At 43.3% G+C, this 17,517-nt stretch overlaps 1 protein-coding gene across 1 annotated transcript in view; it reads right to left on the bottom strand.

Moving 5' to 3' along the window:
* LOC144675602 (myosin-7-like) overlaps nucleotides 1-16,271 on the bottom strand; it is a 148,618-nt gene extending 132,347 nt beyond the window's left edge. The window contains exons 1-3 of the mRNA XM_078536252.1: nucleotides 16,146-16,271; nucleotides 14,591-14,747; nucleotides 12,556-12,583 (exon numbers count right to left, since the gene is read on the bottom strand). Of these exons, the coding sequence (XP_078392378.1) occupies nucleotides 12,556-12,583; nucleotides 14,591-14,747; nucleotides 16,146-16,256 (296 nt within the window). The 5' untranslated portion in view covers nucleotides 16,257-16,271. The remainder of the gene's footprint in view (nucleotides 1-12,555; nucleotides 12,584-14,590; nucleotides 14,748-16,145) is intronic.
* Between the last annotated feature and the right edge of the window lie 1,246 nt (nucleotides 16,272-17,517).

Here is a 17,517-nt window from a genome sequence, read left to right as displayed (position 1 = left end):
TCACTCTGACCTGATGTGGTATCTCACTCTGATCCAATGTGGTATCTCACTCTGATCCAATGTGGTATCTCACTCTGATCCAATGTGGTATCTCACTCTGATCCAATGTGGTATCTCACTCTGATTCAATGTGGTATCTCACTCTGATCCAATGTGGTATCTCACTCTGATCCAATGTGGTATCTCACTCTGATCCAATGTGGTATCTCACTCTGATTCAATGTGGTATCTCACTCTGACCTGATGTGGTATTTCACTCTGATCCAATGTGGTATCTCACTCTGATCCAATGTGGTATCTCACTCTGATCCAATGTGGTATCTCACTCTGACCTGATGTGGTATCTCACTCTGATCCAATGTGGTATCTCACTCTGATCCAATGTGGTATCTCACTCTGATCCAATGTGGTATCTCACTCTGATCCAATGTGGTATCTCACTCTGTTCCAATGTGGTATCTCACTCTGATCCAATGTAGTATCTCACTTGAATCTAATGTAGTATCTCACTCTGATCCATTGTGGTATCTCACTCTGATCCAATGTGGTATCTCACTCTGATCCAATGTGGTATCTCACTCTGATCCAATGTGGTATCTCATTCTGATCCAATGTGGTATCTCACTCTGATCCAATGTGGTATCTCACTCTGATCCAATGTGATATCTCACTCTGATCCAATGCGGTATCTCACTCTGATCCATTGCGGTATCTCACTCTGATCCAATGTGGTATCTCACTCTGATCCAATGTGATATCTCACTCTGATCCAATGTGGTATCTCACTCTGATCCATTGCGGTATCTCACTCTGATCCAATGTGGTATCTCACTCTGATCCAATATGGTATCTCACTCTGATCCAATGTGGTATCTCACTCTAATCCAATGTGATATCTCACTCTGATCAAATGCGGTATCTCACTCTGATCCAATGTGGCATCTCACTCTAATCGAATGCGGTATCTCACTCTGATCCAATGTGATATCTCATTCTAATCAAATGTGGTATCTCACTCTGATCCAATGTGGTATCTCACTCTGTTCCAATGTGGTATCTCACTCTGATCCAATGTGGTATCTCACTCGAATCCAATGTAGTATCTCACTCTGATCCAATGTGGTATCTCACTCTGATCCAATGTGGTATCTCACTCGAATCCAATGTGATATCTCACTCTGATCCAACGTGGTATCTCACTCTGATCCAGTGTGGTATCTCACTCTGATCCAATGTGGTATCTCACTCTGATCCAATGTGGTATCTCACTCTGATCCAATGTGGTATCTCACTCTGATCCAATGTGGTATCTCACTCTGACCCGATGTGGTATCTCACTCTGATCCAATGTGGTATCTCACTCTGATCCAATGTGGTATCTCACTCTAATCGAATGTGGTATCTCACTCTGATCCAATGTGGTATCTCACTCTGATCCAATGTGGTATCTCACTCTGATCCAATGTGGTATCTCACTCTGATCCAATGTGGTATCTCATTCTGATCCAATGTGGTATCTCACTCTGATTCAGTGTGGTATCTCACTCTGATCCAATGTGGTATCTCACTCTGACCTGATGTGGTATTTCACTCTGATCCAATGTGGTATCTCACTCTGACCTGATGTGGTATCTCACTCTGATCCAATGTGGTATCTCACTCTGATCCAATGTGGTATCTCACTCTGATCCAATGTGGTATCTCACTCTGATCCAATGTGGTATCTCACTCTGATTCAATGTGGTATCTCACTCTGATCCAATGTGGTATCTCACTCTGATCCAATGTGGTATCTCACTCTGATCCAATGTGGTATCTCACTCTGATCCAATGTGGTATCTCACTCTGACCTGATGTGGTATTTCACTCTGATCCAATGTGGTATCTCACTCTGATCCAATGTGGTATCTCACTCTGACCTGATGTGGTATCTCACTCTGATCCAATGTGGTATCTCACTCTGATCCAATGTGGTATCTGACTCTGATCCAATGTGGTATCTCACTCTGATCCAATGTGGTATCTCACTCTGTTCCAATGTGGTATCTCACTCTGATCCAATGTAGTATCTCACTTGAATCTAATGTAGTATCTCACTCTGATCCATTGTGGTATCTCACTCTGATCCAATGTGGTATCTCACTCTGATCCAATGTGGTATCTCACTCTGATCCAATGTGGTATCTCACTCTGACCTGATGTGGTATTTCACTCTGATCCAATGTGGTATCTCACTCTGATCCAATGTGGTATCTCACTCTGATCCAATGTGGTATCTCACTCTGATCCAATGTGGTATCTCACTCTGACCTGATGTGGTATCTCACTCTGATCCAATGTGGTATCTCACTCTGATCCAATGTGGTATCTGACTCTGATCCAATGTGGTATCTCACTCTGATCCAATGTGGTATCTCACTCTGTTCCAATGTGGTATCTCACTCTGATCCAATGTAGTATCTCACTTGAATCTAATGTAGTATCTCACTCTGATCCATTGTGGTATCTCACTCTGATCCAATGTGGTATCTCACTCTGATCCAATGTGGTATCTCACTCTGATCCAATGTGGTATCTCATTCTGATCCAATGTGGTATCTCACTCTGATCCAATGTGGTATCTCACTCTGATCCAATGTGATATCTCACTCTGATCCAATGCGGTATCTCACTCTGATCCATTGCGGTATCTCACTCTGATCCAATGTGGTATCTCACTCTGATCCAATGTGATATCTCACTCTGATCCAATGTGGTATCTCACTCTGATCCATTGCGGTATCTCACTCTGATCCAATGTGGTATCTCACTCTGATCCAATATGGTATCTCACTCTGATCCAATGTGGTATCTCACTCTAATCCAATGTGATATCTCACTCTGATCAAATGCGGTATCTCACTCTGATCCAATGTGGCATCTCACTCTAATCGAATGCGGTATCTAACTCTGATCCAATGTGATATCTCATTCTAATCAAATGTGGTATCTCACTCTGATCCAATGTGGTATCTCACTCTGTTCCAATGTGGTATCTCACTCTGATCCAATGTGGTATCTCACTCGAATCCAATGTAGTATCTCACTCTGATCCAATGTGGTATCTCACTCTGATCCAATGTGGTATCTCACTCGAATCCAATGTGATATCTCACTCTGATCCAACGTGGTATCTCACTCTGATCCAGTGTGGTATCTCACTCTGATCCAATGTGGTATCTCACTCTGATCCAATGTGGTATCTCACTCTGATCCAATGTGGTATCTCACTCTGATCCAATGTGGTATCTCACTCTGACCCGATGTGGTATCTCACTCTGATCCAATGTGGTATCTCACTCTGATCCAATGTGGTATCTCACTCTAATCGAATGTGGTATCTCACTCTGATCCAATGTGGTATCTCACTCTGATCCAATGTGGTATCTCACTCTGATCCAATGTGGTATCTCACTCTGATCCAATGTGGTATCTCACTCTGATCCAATGTGGTATCTCACTCTGATCCAATGTGGTATCTCACTCTGACCCGATGTGGTATCTCACTCTGATCCAATGTGGTATCTCACTCTGATCCAATGTGGTATCTCACTCTGATCCAATGTGGTATCTCACTCTGATCCAATGTGGTATCTCACTCTGATCCAATGTGATATCTCACTCTGATCCAATGTGGTATCTCACTCTAATCGAATGTGGTATCTCACTCTGATCCAATGTGGTATCTCACTCTGATTCAATGTGGTATCTCACTCTGACCTGATGTGGTATTTCACTCTGATCCAATGTGGTATCTCACTCTGATCCAATGTGGTATCTCACTCTGATCCAATGTGGTATCTCACTCTGACCTGATGTGGTATCTCACTCTGATCCAATGTGGTATCTCACTCTGATCCAATGTGGTATCTCACTCTGATCCAATGTGGTATCTCACTCTGATCCAATGTGGTATCTCACTCTGTTCCAATGTGGTATCTCACTCTGATCCAATGTAGTATCTCACTTGAATCTAATGTAGTATCTCACTCTGATCCATTGTGGTATCTCACTCTGATCCAATGTGGTATCTCACTCTGATCCAATGTGGTATCTCACTCTGATCCAATGTGGTATCTCATTCTGATCCAATGTGGTATCTCACTCTGATCCAATGTGGTATCTCACTCTGATCCAATGTGATATCTCACTCTGATCCAATGCGGTATCTCACTCTGATCCATTGCGGTATCTCACTCTGATCCAATGTGGTATCTCACTCTGATCCAATGTGATATCTCACTCTGATCCAATGTGGTATCTCACTCTGATCCATTGCGGTATCTCACTCTGATCCAATGTGGTATCTCACTCTGATCCAATATGGTATCTCACTCTGATCCAATGTGGTATCTCACTCTGATCCAATGTGGTATCTCACTCTGATCCAATGTGGTATCTCACTCTGACCTGATGTGGTATCTCACTCTGATCCAATGTGGTATCTCACTCTGATCCAATGTGGTATCTCACTCTGATCCAATGTGGTATCTCACTCTGATCCAATGTGGTATCTCACTCTGTTCCAATGTGGTATCTCACTCTGATCCAATGTAGTATCTCACTTGAATCTAATGTAGTATCTCACTCTGATCCATTGTGGTATCTCACTCTGATCCAATGTGGTATCTCACTCTGATCCAATGTGGTATCTCACTCTGATCCAATGTGGTATCTCATTCTGATCCAATGTGGTATCTCACTCTGATCCAATGTGGTATCTCACTCTGATCCAATGTGATATCTCACGCTGATCCAATGCGGTATCTCACTCTGATCCATTGCGGTATCTCACTCTGATCCAATGTGGTATCTCACTCTGATCCAATGTGATATCTCACTCTGATCCAATGTGGTATCTCACTCTGATCCATTGCGGTATCTCACTCTGATCCAATGTGGTATCTCACTCTGATCCAATATGGTATCTCACTCTGATCCAATGTGGTATCTCACTCTAATCCAATGTGATATCTCACTCTGATCAAATGCGGTATCTCACTCTGATCCAATGTGGCATCTCACTCTAATCGAATGCGGTATCTCACTCTGATCCAATGTGATATCTCATTCTAATCAAATGTGGTATCTCACTCTGATCCAATGTGGTATCTCACTCTGATCCAATGTGATATCTCACTCTGATCCAATGCGGTATCTCACTCTGATCCATTGCGGTATCTCACTCTGATCCAATGTGGTATCTCACTCTGATCCAATGTGATATCTCACTCTGATCCAATGTGGTATCTCACTCTGATCCATTGCGGTATCTCACTCTGATCCAATGTGGTATCTCACTCTGATCCAATATGGTATCTCACTCTGATCCAATGTGGTATCTCACTCTAATCCAATGTGATATCTCACTCTGATCAAATGCGGTATCTCACTCTGATCCAATGTGGCATCTCACTCTAATCGAATGCGGTATCTAACTCTGATCCAATGTGATATCTCATTCTAATCAAATGTGGTATCTCACTCTGATCCAATGTGGTATCTCACTCTGTTCCAATGTGGTATCTCACTCTGATCCAATGTGGTATCTCACTCGAATCCAATGTAGTATCTCACTCTGATCCAATGTGGTATCTCACTCTGATCCAATGTGGTATCTCACTCGAATCCAATGTGATATCTCACTCTGATCCAACGTGGTATCTCACTCTGATCCAGTGTGGTATCTCACTCTGATCCAATGTGGTATCTCACTCTGATCCAATGTGGTATCTCACTCTGATCCAATGTGGTATCTCACTCTGATCCAATGTGGTATCTCACTCTGACCCGATGTGGTATCTCACTCTGATCCAATGTGGTATCTCACTCTGATCCAATGTGGTATCTCACTCTAATCGAATGTGGTATCTCACTCTGATCCAATGTGGTATCTCACTCTGATCCAATGTGGTATCTCACTCTGATCCAATGTGGTATCTCACTCTGATCCAATGTGGTATCTCACTCTGATCCAATGTGGTATCTCACTCTGATCCAATGTGGTATCTCACTCTGACCCGATGTGGTATCTCACTCTGATCCAATGTGGTATCTCACTCTGATCCAATGTGGTATCTCACTCTGATCCAATGTGGTATCTCACTCTGATCCAATGTGGTATCTCACTCTGATCCAATGTGATATCTCACTCTGATCCAATGTGGTATCTCACTCTAATCGAATGTGGTATCTCACTCTGATCCAATGTGGTATCTCACTCTGATTCAATGTGGTATCTCACTCTGACCTGATGTGGTATTTCACTCTGATCCAATGTGGTATCTCACTCTGATCCAATGTGGTATCTCACTCTGATCCAATGTGGTATCTCACTCTGACCTGATGTGGTATCTCACTCTGATCCAATGTGGTATCTCACTCTGATCCAATGTGGTATCTCACTCTGATCCAATGTGGTATCTCACTCTGATCCAATGTGGTATCTCACTCTGTTCCAATGTGGTATCTCACTCTGATCCAATGTAGTATCTCACTTGAATCTAATGTAGTATCTCACTCTGATCCATTGTGGTATCTCACTCTGATCCAATGTGGTATCTCACTCTGATCCAATGTGGTATCTCACTCTGATCCAATGTGGTATCTCATTCTGATCCAATGTGGTATCTCACTCTGATCCAATGTGGTATCTCACTCTGATCCAATGTGATATCTCACTCTGATCCAATGCGGTATCTCACTCTGATCCATTGCGGTATCTCACTCTGATCCAATGTGGTATCTCACTCTGATCCAATGTGATATCTCACTCTGATCCAATGTGGTATCTCACTCTGATCCATTGCGGTATCTCACTCTGATCCAATGTGGTATCTCACTCTGATCCAATATGGTATCTCACTCTGATCCAATGTGGTATCTCACTCTGATCCAATGTGGTATCTCACTCTGATCCAATGTGGTATCTCACTCTGACCTGATGTGGTATCTCACTCTGATCCAATGTGGTATCTCACTCTGATCCAATGTGGTATCTCACTCTGATCCAATGTGGTATCTCACTCTGATCCAATGTGGTATCTCACTCTGTTCCAATGTGGTATCTCACTCTGATCCAATGTAGTATCTCACTTGAATCTAATGTAGTATCTCACTCTGATCCATTGTGGTATCTCACTCTGATCCAATGTGGTATCTCACTCTGATCCAATGTGGTATCTCACTCTGATCCAATGTGGTATCTCATTCTGATCCAATGTGGTATCTCACTCTGATCCAATGTGGTATCTCACTCTGATCCAATGTGATATCTCACTCTGATCCAATGCGGTATCTCACTCTGATCCATTGCGGTATCTCACTCTGATCCAATGTGGTATCTCACTCTGATCCAATGTGATATCTCACTCTGATCCAATGTGGTATCTCACTCTGATCCATTGCGGTATCTCACTCTGATCCAATGTGGTATCTCACTCTGATCCAATATGGTATCTCACTCTGATCCAATGTGGTATCTCACTCTAATCCAATGTGATATCTCACTCTGATCAAATGCGGTATCTCACTCTGATCCAATGTGGCATCTCACTCTAATCGAATGCGGTATCTCACTCTGATCCAATGTGATATCTCATTCTAATCAAATGTGGTATCTCACTCTGATCCAATGTGGTATCTCACTCTGTTCCAATGTGGTATCTCACTCTGATCCAATGTGGTATCTCACTCGAATCCAATGTAGTATCTCACTCTGATCCAATGTGGTATCTCACTCTGATCCAATGTGGTATCTCACTCGAATCCAATGTGATATCTCACTCTGATCCAATGTGGTATCTCACTCTGATCCAGTGTGGTATCTCACTCTGATCCAATGTGGTATCTCACTCTGATCCAATGTGGTATCTCACTCTGATCCAATGTGGTATCTCACTCTGATCCAATGTGGTATCTCACTCTGACCCGATGTGGTATCTCACTCTGATCCAATGTGGTATCTCACTCTGATCCAATGTGGTATCTCACTCTAATCGAATGTGGTATCTCACTCTGATCCAATGTGGTATCTCACTCTTATCCAATGTGGTATCTCACTCTGATCCAATGTGGTATCTCACTCTGATCCAATGTGGTATCTCACTCTGATCCAATGTGGTATCTCACTCTGATCCAATGTGGTATCTCACTCTGATCCAATGTGGTATCTCACTCTGACCCGATGTGGTATCTCACTCTGATCCAATGTGGTATCTCACTCTGATCCAATGTGGTATCTCACTCTGATCCAATGTGGTATCTCACTCTGATCCAATGTGGTATCTCACTCTGATCCAATGTGATATCTCACTCTGATCCAATGTGGTATCTCACTCTAATCGAATGTGGTATCTCACTCTGATCCAATGTGGTATCTCACTCTGATTCAATGTGGTATCTCACTCTGACCTGATGTGGTATTTCACTCTGATCCAATGTGGTATCTCACTCTGATCCAATGTGGTATCTCACTCTGATCCAATGTGGTATCTCACTCTGACCTGATGTGGTATCTCACTCTGATCCAATGTGGTATCTCACTCTGATCCAATGTGGTATCTCACTCTGATCCAATGTGGTATCTCACTCTGATCCAATGTGGTATCTCACTCTGTTCCAATGTGGTATCTCACTCTGATCCAATGTAGTATCTCACTTGAATCTAATGTAGTATCTCACTCTGATCCATTGTGGTATCTCACTCTGATCCAATGTGGTATCTCACTCTGATCCAATGTGGTATCTCACTCTGATCCAATGTGGTATCTCATTCTGATCCAATGTGGTATCTCACTCTGATCCAATGTGGTATCTCACTCTGATCCAATGTGATATCTCACTCTGATCCAATGCGGTATCTCACTCTGATCCATTGCGGTATCTCACTCTGATCCAATGTGGTATCTCACTCTGATCCAATGTGATATCTCACTCTGATCCAATGTGGTATCTCACTCTGATCCATTGCGGTATCTCACTCTGATCCAATGTGGTATCTCACTCTGATCCAATATGGTATCTCACTCTGATCCAATGTGGTATCTCACTCTAATCCAATGTGATATCTCACTCTGATCAAATGCGGTATCTCACTCTGATCCAATGTGGCATCTCACTCTAATCGAATGCGGTATCTCACTCTGATCCAATGTGATATCTCATTCTAATCAAATGTGGTATCTCACTCTGATCCAATGTGGTATCTCACTCTGTTCCAATGTGGTATCTCACTCTGATCCAATGTGGTATCTCACTCGAATCCAATGTAGTATCTCACTCTGATCCAATGTGGTATCTCACTCTGATCCAATGTGGTATCTCACTCGAATCCAATGTGATATCTCACTCTGATCCAACGTGGTATCTCACTCTGATCCAGTGTGGTATCTCACTCTGATCCAATGTGGTATCTCACTCTGATCCAATGTGGTATCTCACTCTGATCCAATGTGGTATCTCACTCTGATCCAATGTGGTATCTCACTCTGACCCGATGTGGTATCTCACTCTGATCCAATGTGGTATCTCACTCTGATCCAATGTGGTATCTCACTCTAATCGATGTGGTATCTCACTCTGATCCAATGTGGTATCTCACTCTGATCCAATGTGGTATCTCACTCTGATCCAATGTGGTATCTCACTCTGATCCAATGTGGTATCTCACTCTGATCCAATGTGGTATCTCACTCTGATCCAATGTGGTATCTCACTCTGATCCAATGTGGTATCTCACTCTGACCCGATGTGGTATCTCACTCTGATCCAATGTGGTATCTCACTCTGATCCAATGTGGTATCTCACTCTGATCCAATGTGGTATCTCACTCTGATCCAATGTGGTATCTCACTCTGATCCAATGTGATATCTCACTCTGATCCAATGTGGTATCTCACTCTAATCGAATGTGGTATCTCACTCTGATCCAATGTGGTATCTCACTCTGATCCAATGTGGTATCTCACTCTGATCCAATGTGGTATCTCACTCTGATCCAATGTGGTATCTCACTCTGATCCAATGTGATATCTCACTCTAATCGAATGTGGTATCTCACTCTGATCCAATGTGGTATCTCACTCTGATCCAATGTGGTATCTCACTCTGATCCAATGTGGTATCTCACTCTGATCCAATGTGGTATCTCACTCTGATCCAATGTGGTATCTCACTCTGATCCAATGTGGTATCTCACTCTGATCCAATGTGGTATCTCACTCTGACCCGATGTGGTATCTCACTCTGATCCGATGTGGTATCTCACTCTGATCCGATGTGGTATCTCACTCTGATCCAATGTGGTATCTCACTCTGATCCAATGTGGTATCTCACTCTGATCCAATGTGGTATCTCACTCTGATCCAATGTGATATCTCACTCTGATCCAATGTGGTATCTCACTCTAATCGAATGTGGTATCTCACTCTGATCCAATGTGGTATCTCACTCTGATCCAATGTGGTATCTCACTCTGATCCATTGCGGTATCTCACTCTGATCCAATGTGGTATCTCACTCTGATCCAATGTGATATCTCACTCTGATCCAATGTGGTATCTCACTCTGATCCATTGCGGTATCTCACTCTGATCCAATGTGGTATCTCACTCTGATCCAATGTGGTATCTCACTCTGATCCAATGTGGTATCTCACTCTAATCCAATGTGATATCTCACTCTGATCAAATGCGGTATCTCACTCTGATCCAATGTGGCATCTCACTCTAATCGAATGCGGTATCTCACTCTGATCCAATGTGATATCTCATTCTAATCAAATGTGGTATCTCACTCTGATCCAATGTGGTATCTCACTCTGTTCCAATGTGGTATCTCACTCTGATCCAATGTGGTATCTCACTCGAATCCAATGTAGTATCTCACTCTGATCCAATGTGGTATCTCACTCTGATCCAATGTGGTATCTCACTCGAATCCAATGTGATATCTCACTCTGATCCAACGTGGTATCTCACTCTGATCCAGTGTGGTATCTCACTCTGATCCAATGTGGTATCTCACTCTGATCCAATGTGATATCTCACTCTGATCCAATGTGGTATCTCACTCTGATCCAATGTGGTATCTCACTCTGATCCAATGTGGTATCTCACTCTGATCCAATGTGGTATCTCACTCTGATCCAATGTGGTATCTCACTCTAATCCAATGTGATATCTCACTCTGATCAAATGCGGTATCTCACTCTGATCCAATGTGGTATCTCACTCTGATCCAATGTGGTATCTCACTCTGATCCAATGTGGTATCTCACTCTGATCCAATGTGGTATCTCACTCTGATCCAATGTGGTATCTCACTCTGATCCAATGTGGTATCTCACTCTGACCCGATGTGGTATCTCACTCTGATCCAATGTGGTATCTCACTCTGATCCAATGTGGTATCTCACTCTGATCCAATGTGGTATCTCACTCTGATCCAATGTGATATCTCACTCTGATCCAATGTGGTATCTCACTCTAATCGAATGTGGTATCTCACTCTGATCCAATGTGGTATCTCACTCTGATCCAATGTGGTATCTCACTCTGATCCAATGTGGTATCTCACTCTGATCCAATGTGGTATCTCACTCTGATCCAATGTGGTATCTCACTCTAATCGAATGTGGTATCTCACTCTGATCCAATGTGGTATCTCACTCTGATCCAATGTGGTATCTCACTCTGATCCAATGTGGTATCTCACTCTGATCCAATGTGGTATCTCACTCTGATCCAATGTGGTATCTCACTCTGATCCAATGTGGTATCTCACTCTGATCCAATGTGGTATCTCACTCTGACCCGATGTGGTATCTCACTCTGATCCAATGTGGTATCTCACTCTGATCCAATGTGGTATCTCATTCTGATCCAATGTGGTATCTCACTCTGATCCAATGTGGTATCTCACTCTGATCCAATGTGGTATCTCACTCTGATCCAATGTGATATCTCACTCTGATCCAATGTGGTATCTCACTCTAATCGAATGTGGTATCTCACTCTGATCCAATGTGGTATCTCACTCTGATCCAATGTGGTATCTCACTCTGATCCAATGTGGTATCTCACTCTGATCCAATGTGGTATCTCACTCTGATCCAATGTGGTATCTCACTCTGATCCAATGTGGTATCTCACTCTGATCCAATGTGGTATCTCACTCTGACCCGATGTGGTATCTCACTCTGATCCAATGTGGTATCTCACTCTGATCCAATGTGGTATCTCACTCTGATCCAATGTGGTATCTCACTCTGATCCAATGTGGTATCTCACTCTGATCCAATGTGATATCTCACTCTGATCCAATGTGGTATCTCACTCTGATCCAATGTGGTATCTCACTCTGATCCAATGTGGTATCTCACTCTGATCCAATGTGGTATCTCACTCTGACCCGGTGTGGTAGCTCAATCTGCTCCCATAGCCTATTCCGACTGGATGATTTAATCTGTACTAAGGATAATCTATCACTGAAACAGATTCTCAGGGTTACTTACGTGATCAACATGGACTGGTTCTCACGATCTAGAATTAAGAAGAACATTGTTTAGACAACTTTGAATTACACCCCAGATAAGCATCCCAAAATTATGGCCCCTAGATTTATGGGAAGGATGACGCCAGACACTAAAGAGTTCAGTGAGACTGGGGAGACAGGGGCCCCCAGGTGATTTTAATGGCAGAGTCTCATTACCATCTTGTAGTTCCGTCTTTCTTGGGGACAGTCCCAATTATTGGGGAGTGTGGGGATCAGGGCAGGGGGAGAGGCCAGTGATCGGGGCTTGAGGGGGGTGGGGGGGAGGGGTGGGTCGGGTAGATTGGCGATTAGGATGGAGGGGTAGGTCAGGGCTGGGGGTAGGTGAGGAAGCTTCTGTGATGGGGTGTGGGAATATCCCCCCTGCTCCTCCTGACCCTCAAGGAGTGTCTCCCTAAGGCCTCTGGGAAACATACGTAGCATGGGTTAATGTCAAAATAGCCTCGCTACGGGAGCATGATTTAAATATGTTAATCCTACTCTTCACTGTGGGAGAAAAACAGAAAATGCTGGAAACGCTCAGCAGGTCTGACAGCATCTGTGGAGAGAAAAACAGAGTCCTGTGTTATAGCCTCACCAGGTTGACACCTCATTTTTAGATATGCCTGGTGCTGCTCCTGCACTCTTTATTGAGCCAGGGTTGATCCCCTGGCTTGATGGTAATGGAAGAGTGGGGGATATGCTGGGCCATGAGGCTATTGGTTGTGGTTGAGTACAATTCTGCTGCTGTTGATGACTCACAGTGTCTCATGGCTCCCCAGTCTTGAGTTGCTGGGTCTCACATTACCATAGAATCCCAGTATCGTTACAGTGCAGGAGGAGGCCATTCGGCCCATCAAGTCTGCACCGGCTCTCTGAAAGAGCATTTCCACCTAGTCCCACTCCCCTGCTTTATCCCCGTACACTTGCACGTTCTCTCTTTTCAGATAGCAATCCAATTCCCTTTTGAATACCTCAATTGAACCTGCCTCCACCACTCTTTTTCCAGACTCCAAACACCCTCTAGGTGAAAAAAAAAATTATTTTTAGTTTATGTGCATTGCTGGATAGGCCAGCATTCATTGCTCATCCCTATTTACCCTTGTTCAGAGGGCATTTAAGAGTCAGCCACATTGCTGTGGGTCAGAAGTCAGATGTAGACCAGGACCTTCCCTAGATATTAGTTAACCAGGTGGGTTTTTTTCCCCCCTGACAATTGTTCTAGGGTCATTGTTAGACTTTTAATTCCAGATATTTTATTGAATTCACATTCCACTATCTGCTGCGGTGGGATTTGAGCCTGGGTCCCCTGAGCATTACCCTGGGTCTCTAGAATACTGGTCAGTGACAATACCACTATTCTACCACCTCCCCCCTCACACTGCATTTACTCCTTTTGCCAATTATTTTTGAATCTGTGCCCTCTAGTTCTTGATGTACTTTTAAGTGGGAACAGTTTCTCACTATTTACTCAGTAAAATACCCCTCAGGATCTTGAATAACTCTGTCAAGTCTCCTCTCAGACTTTCTTTCTCCAAGGAAAACAGTCCCAACCTCTCCAACATATCCTCATAGCTACAGTTCTTATGAATCTCCTCTGTATTCTCTCCAATGCCTTCACATCCTTCCTCAAGTATGGCGCCCAGAATTGGACGCAATACTCCAGATGAGGCCTAACTAGCGTCTTATGCGAGTTCAACATGACCTCCTTACTCTTGTACTCAACGTCCCTATTAATAAAGCCTAAGATACTATATGCAACCCCCCTGCCTAACCCCATTAACCTTTCACCTCACTTGTTTGACAGCCCACAGAATGATGCCACAGCTGTATGGTGAGGGTCAGTCTTTCATTGACATGGAAGGGGTAATGATCAGAGAATTGTTTTTGGGGCAATGCCAGTGCTGATGGAGTCTGCCCGTACACTGACTGATTGCGGCAGTCAAATGACAAAATATACTTGTTACACTGGGGTTGGGACTTCACTCTCAATGGTAACTGTGTCACTCTGTACTTACTGCCCAACATTTCAAAATAGGCGCTATCCGCAATGGAGTATATATGTGGGGGAGCATCGCCTTTACGTTTCCGTTTATAGGCCATCACCACTGTTGGCGTGTACACCGGAAGCCACTTGTAAGGGTTCACTGCCACACAAAATAGTCCCGAGTAAGTCTGGAAAGAAACAGACATCCCTGTTAATCTGGTTATCTCGCCAGTCTCTCAAAGTTTACAGTCACCGGCCAACATCCCAGGGGAGAGAAGTTGCTTTCTCAGCTATCTCTTCATAGTCAAACAATTGCCAAAATAACACCAATAATCGGCTTTGAACTGTGCGCTCGTTAGTGTTCAGGTAATGAGCTGCATTCTGGAAAGCGTTTCCCTGCTGAAGTTTCGGCCCATCACTTTATTTTCTCATCTTCAGCCCTCCGGGAAGAGGCGCTTGTGAAGGAACCTGGTGTTTTTTTAATTTAATTTGCAGTTTTTGTAACAAACCCTTACTAAAACAGAAACTGAACTGAAAAGGGAGGCAGAAAAGGGAACAGGAAAAGATAAACCATAGAAAGGAAACTGACCTCCCCCACCCCAGCAACTTCTAAAGAAACAAAAACTAACAGAGGTTTATAAACCAAAACTTCTACACACACTTAACCTGGTTGAAAGATATAAAAGGACACAGATCAGTCCAAGCTGGGCAGTAGTAGTTGATGAGTTCAGTGGTGCAGAATGGGCAATTTAAAGAAGACAGGGTCAAAATCCAGAAGCTGAGAATAAGTTGCTGCAGTTGTTTCTGTTACTGGGAGGTAACAGTTGGTGGATCGACACCATCCAGACTGAGTTCAGGAGGTTCTGCAGACAGGTACCATTTGTGGTGAAAAATGTTCCTGTGGAATTTGGGTTGGTTGTGCGCTGCTGCCGGCTGGGGATCAGACTCCTGGAAGGAGGAGCTGAAATTCCTCGTGAGGAAGACAGAATTTGAAGGAATTTAGGACTGATTGTGACCACTACAACTGGCGGCGGGGGTGGGGGTGGGGGGCTGCGGACCTAATTTGTAAGATCCGTCTTAGTTGCACCTGTCATTTACTGTGCAATTCATAGCTTATATTCAACCATACTTTGACTGTTAACTCAGGTTTAACTTACATGGATTCTGGATGTTAGAGTATATGTTATGTGAGAAAGCATTTAGTGTTTGTTTGTTTGACTCTCATGTACTAAAAATTCTTCTGTTTTAAACCATGCAATCTTGTGGCTTCATTCTTCCAGTAAATAATCAGGATTTTGTATTTCTTTCTTTAAAAAAACAAGTTACTAATCTCTACCGAGATCGTAACAAACTCTGCAAGCGAGGCACCTTCATTTCATTTTAGCTGGAAGGTCACACACCCAAATTCAATGTTAATTAGAATTTTCTCTATCCACAGTCCTGCAGCATTATTACTTCCTCATCTACAGTCCTTGGTTTTGATGACCTGTCCACTGACAGTCTGGAGGCCTACATGCCTGTAACAGAGTTACTGAATGTCTCAGAAATGTGTTGGTTGCAGCTCTCACTTTCCTTCTGGTACTCACATAGATCATCCAGTTTGAGTATCTTTGCTTGAGGTTGTGGAGCACAGAGGCCTCGTTCAGATGGGTGAGCATGGCGATATCTTCGACCAACTCAAATTTAGGTGGGTTCATCTCCTGAACCTCCGCTTCCTTAACAGTTACTCTCTAAGAAGGAGATTGAAATCAAAGAACATTGGAGAACAAATTAAATTCACACTTAACAGCCTCTGCCATGTGTTGCTTGTACCTCAGTCAAGTAGTCAGTGTTTGAGTGTAGGCCCAGACCATGAGCATCAGTTGGTTGTACAAACATGAGGCCACTGCCAATCTCAGTCCTGTCTTTATCTGACTGTACACAAGTAACTGCAGCGGGATGAGGAGCAGAAATGCTAACTGATTTATCTACTCGCTACCCAAGAGGTATGGAGGCTCACTGTACACCAACAACCGTCCCGCATAACCCATTTCCCATATGATCAACCACATCAGCTGAAGGGAGCGGGATTGAACCCAAATCCTTTGGGCCTTTCACGTCAGTATGGCTAAGTTTCACACTGCTTCAAGCATTAGGGAAGCTCATAGATATTTTGTGTCCAGTGCACTACATGGGATGAAAACACCTGAAAAAGTCAGACTCTTCCAACCATTTCAACTTTGGCCATCTTGGGTGGTTGACATTCAAACCAGACATAACACAAGGGAGTTACTCTTTCCAAATTAGGAAATCTATGAATGGAATACACAGGTCAGTACAATGCCGATGTATCAACGTGTGCCATCACACATTTAGTCAGTAATGCAATTGTCTGACGGGTAATACCACTTAGTAAGTATATATTTGTAATGAGTCCCTTGTGTGACGTACAGATTTAAATGGAGTGACTTCCATACAAACATTATTCCATATAACACCTGCATATAATGGACATATTTACAATACCACAATGAAGCCATGAAGGACGGAGCAGATAGGAACTGGGAGATGCAAAATGTCATCATTAAACTAATTATGTTTACATTCTACATCATTTTACACCCGACAGCCTTAATCGACTCAGATTCTCAGAATGCAAGGTCTAACAAGATATCGGATTACTAGTAACTGCTAAACAACCTTCTAAATCCCCAGCCCGATTACCAAACTTCTACAAAAGATTTATGACATCCACAGATTCTCACTGAAAGTAAATTGAGTAGGAGGTAGCGGGGCACATACTTTGCCTGTGGTAAAATGCGTCAGGGGAAAGAAAATAACATGGGTTTAGTTCTGGGCTTGGTTGGATAGGTGGGGCTAAATATCCCAATTGTGCTAATATTCAACATCAAATTGTTTGGGCTGCCTGCAAGATAGTGGCATTATACTGGGTGGTTCATGTGGGAAAAGGCACCAGCT

The sequence above is a fragment of the Cetorhinus maximus genome, chromosome 3 (assembly GCF_964194155.1).
Source record: "Cetorhinus maximus chromosome 3, sCetMax3.hap1.1, whole genome shotgun sequence".
Taxonomy (NCBI): domain Eukaryota; kingdom Metazoa; phylum Chordata; class Chondrichthyes; order Lamniformes; family Cetorhinidae; genus Cetorhinus; species Cetorhinus maximus.
This window is presented reverse-complemented; position numbering and strand designations above follow the sequence as displayed.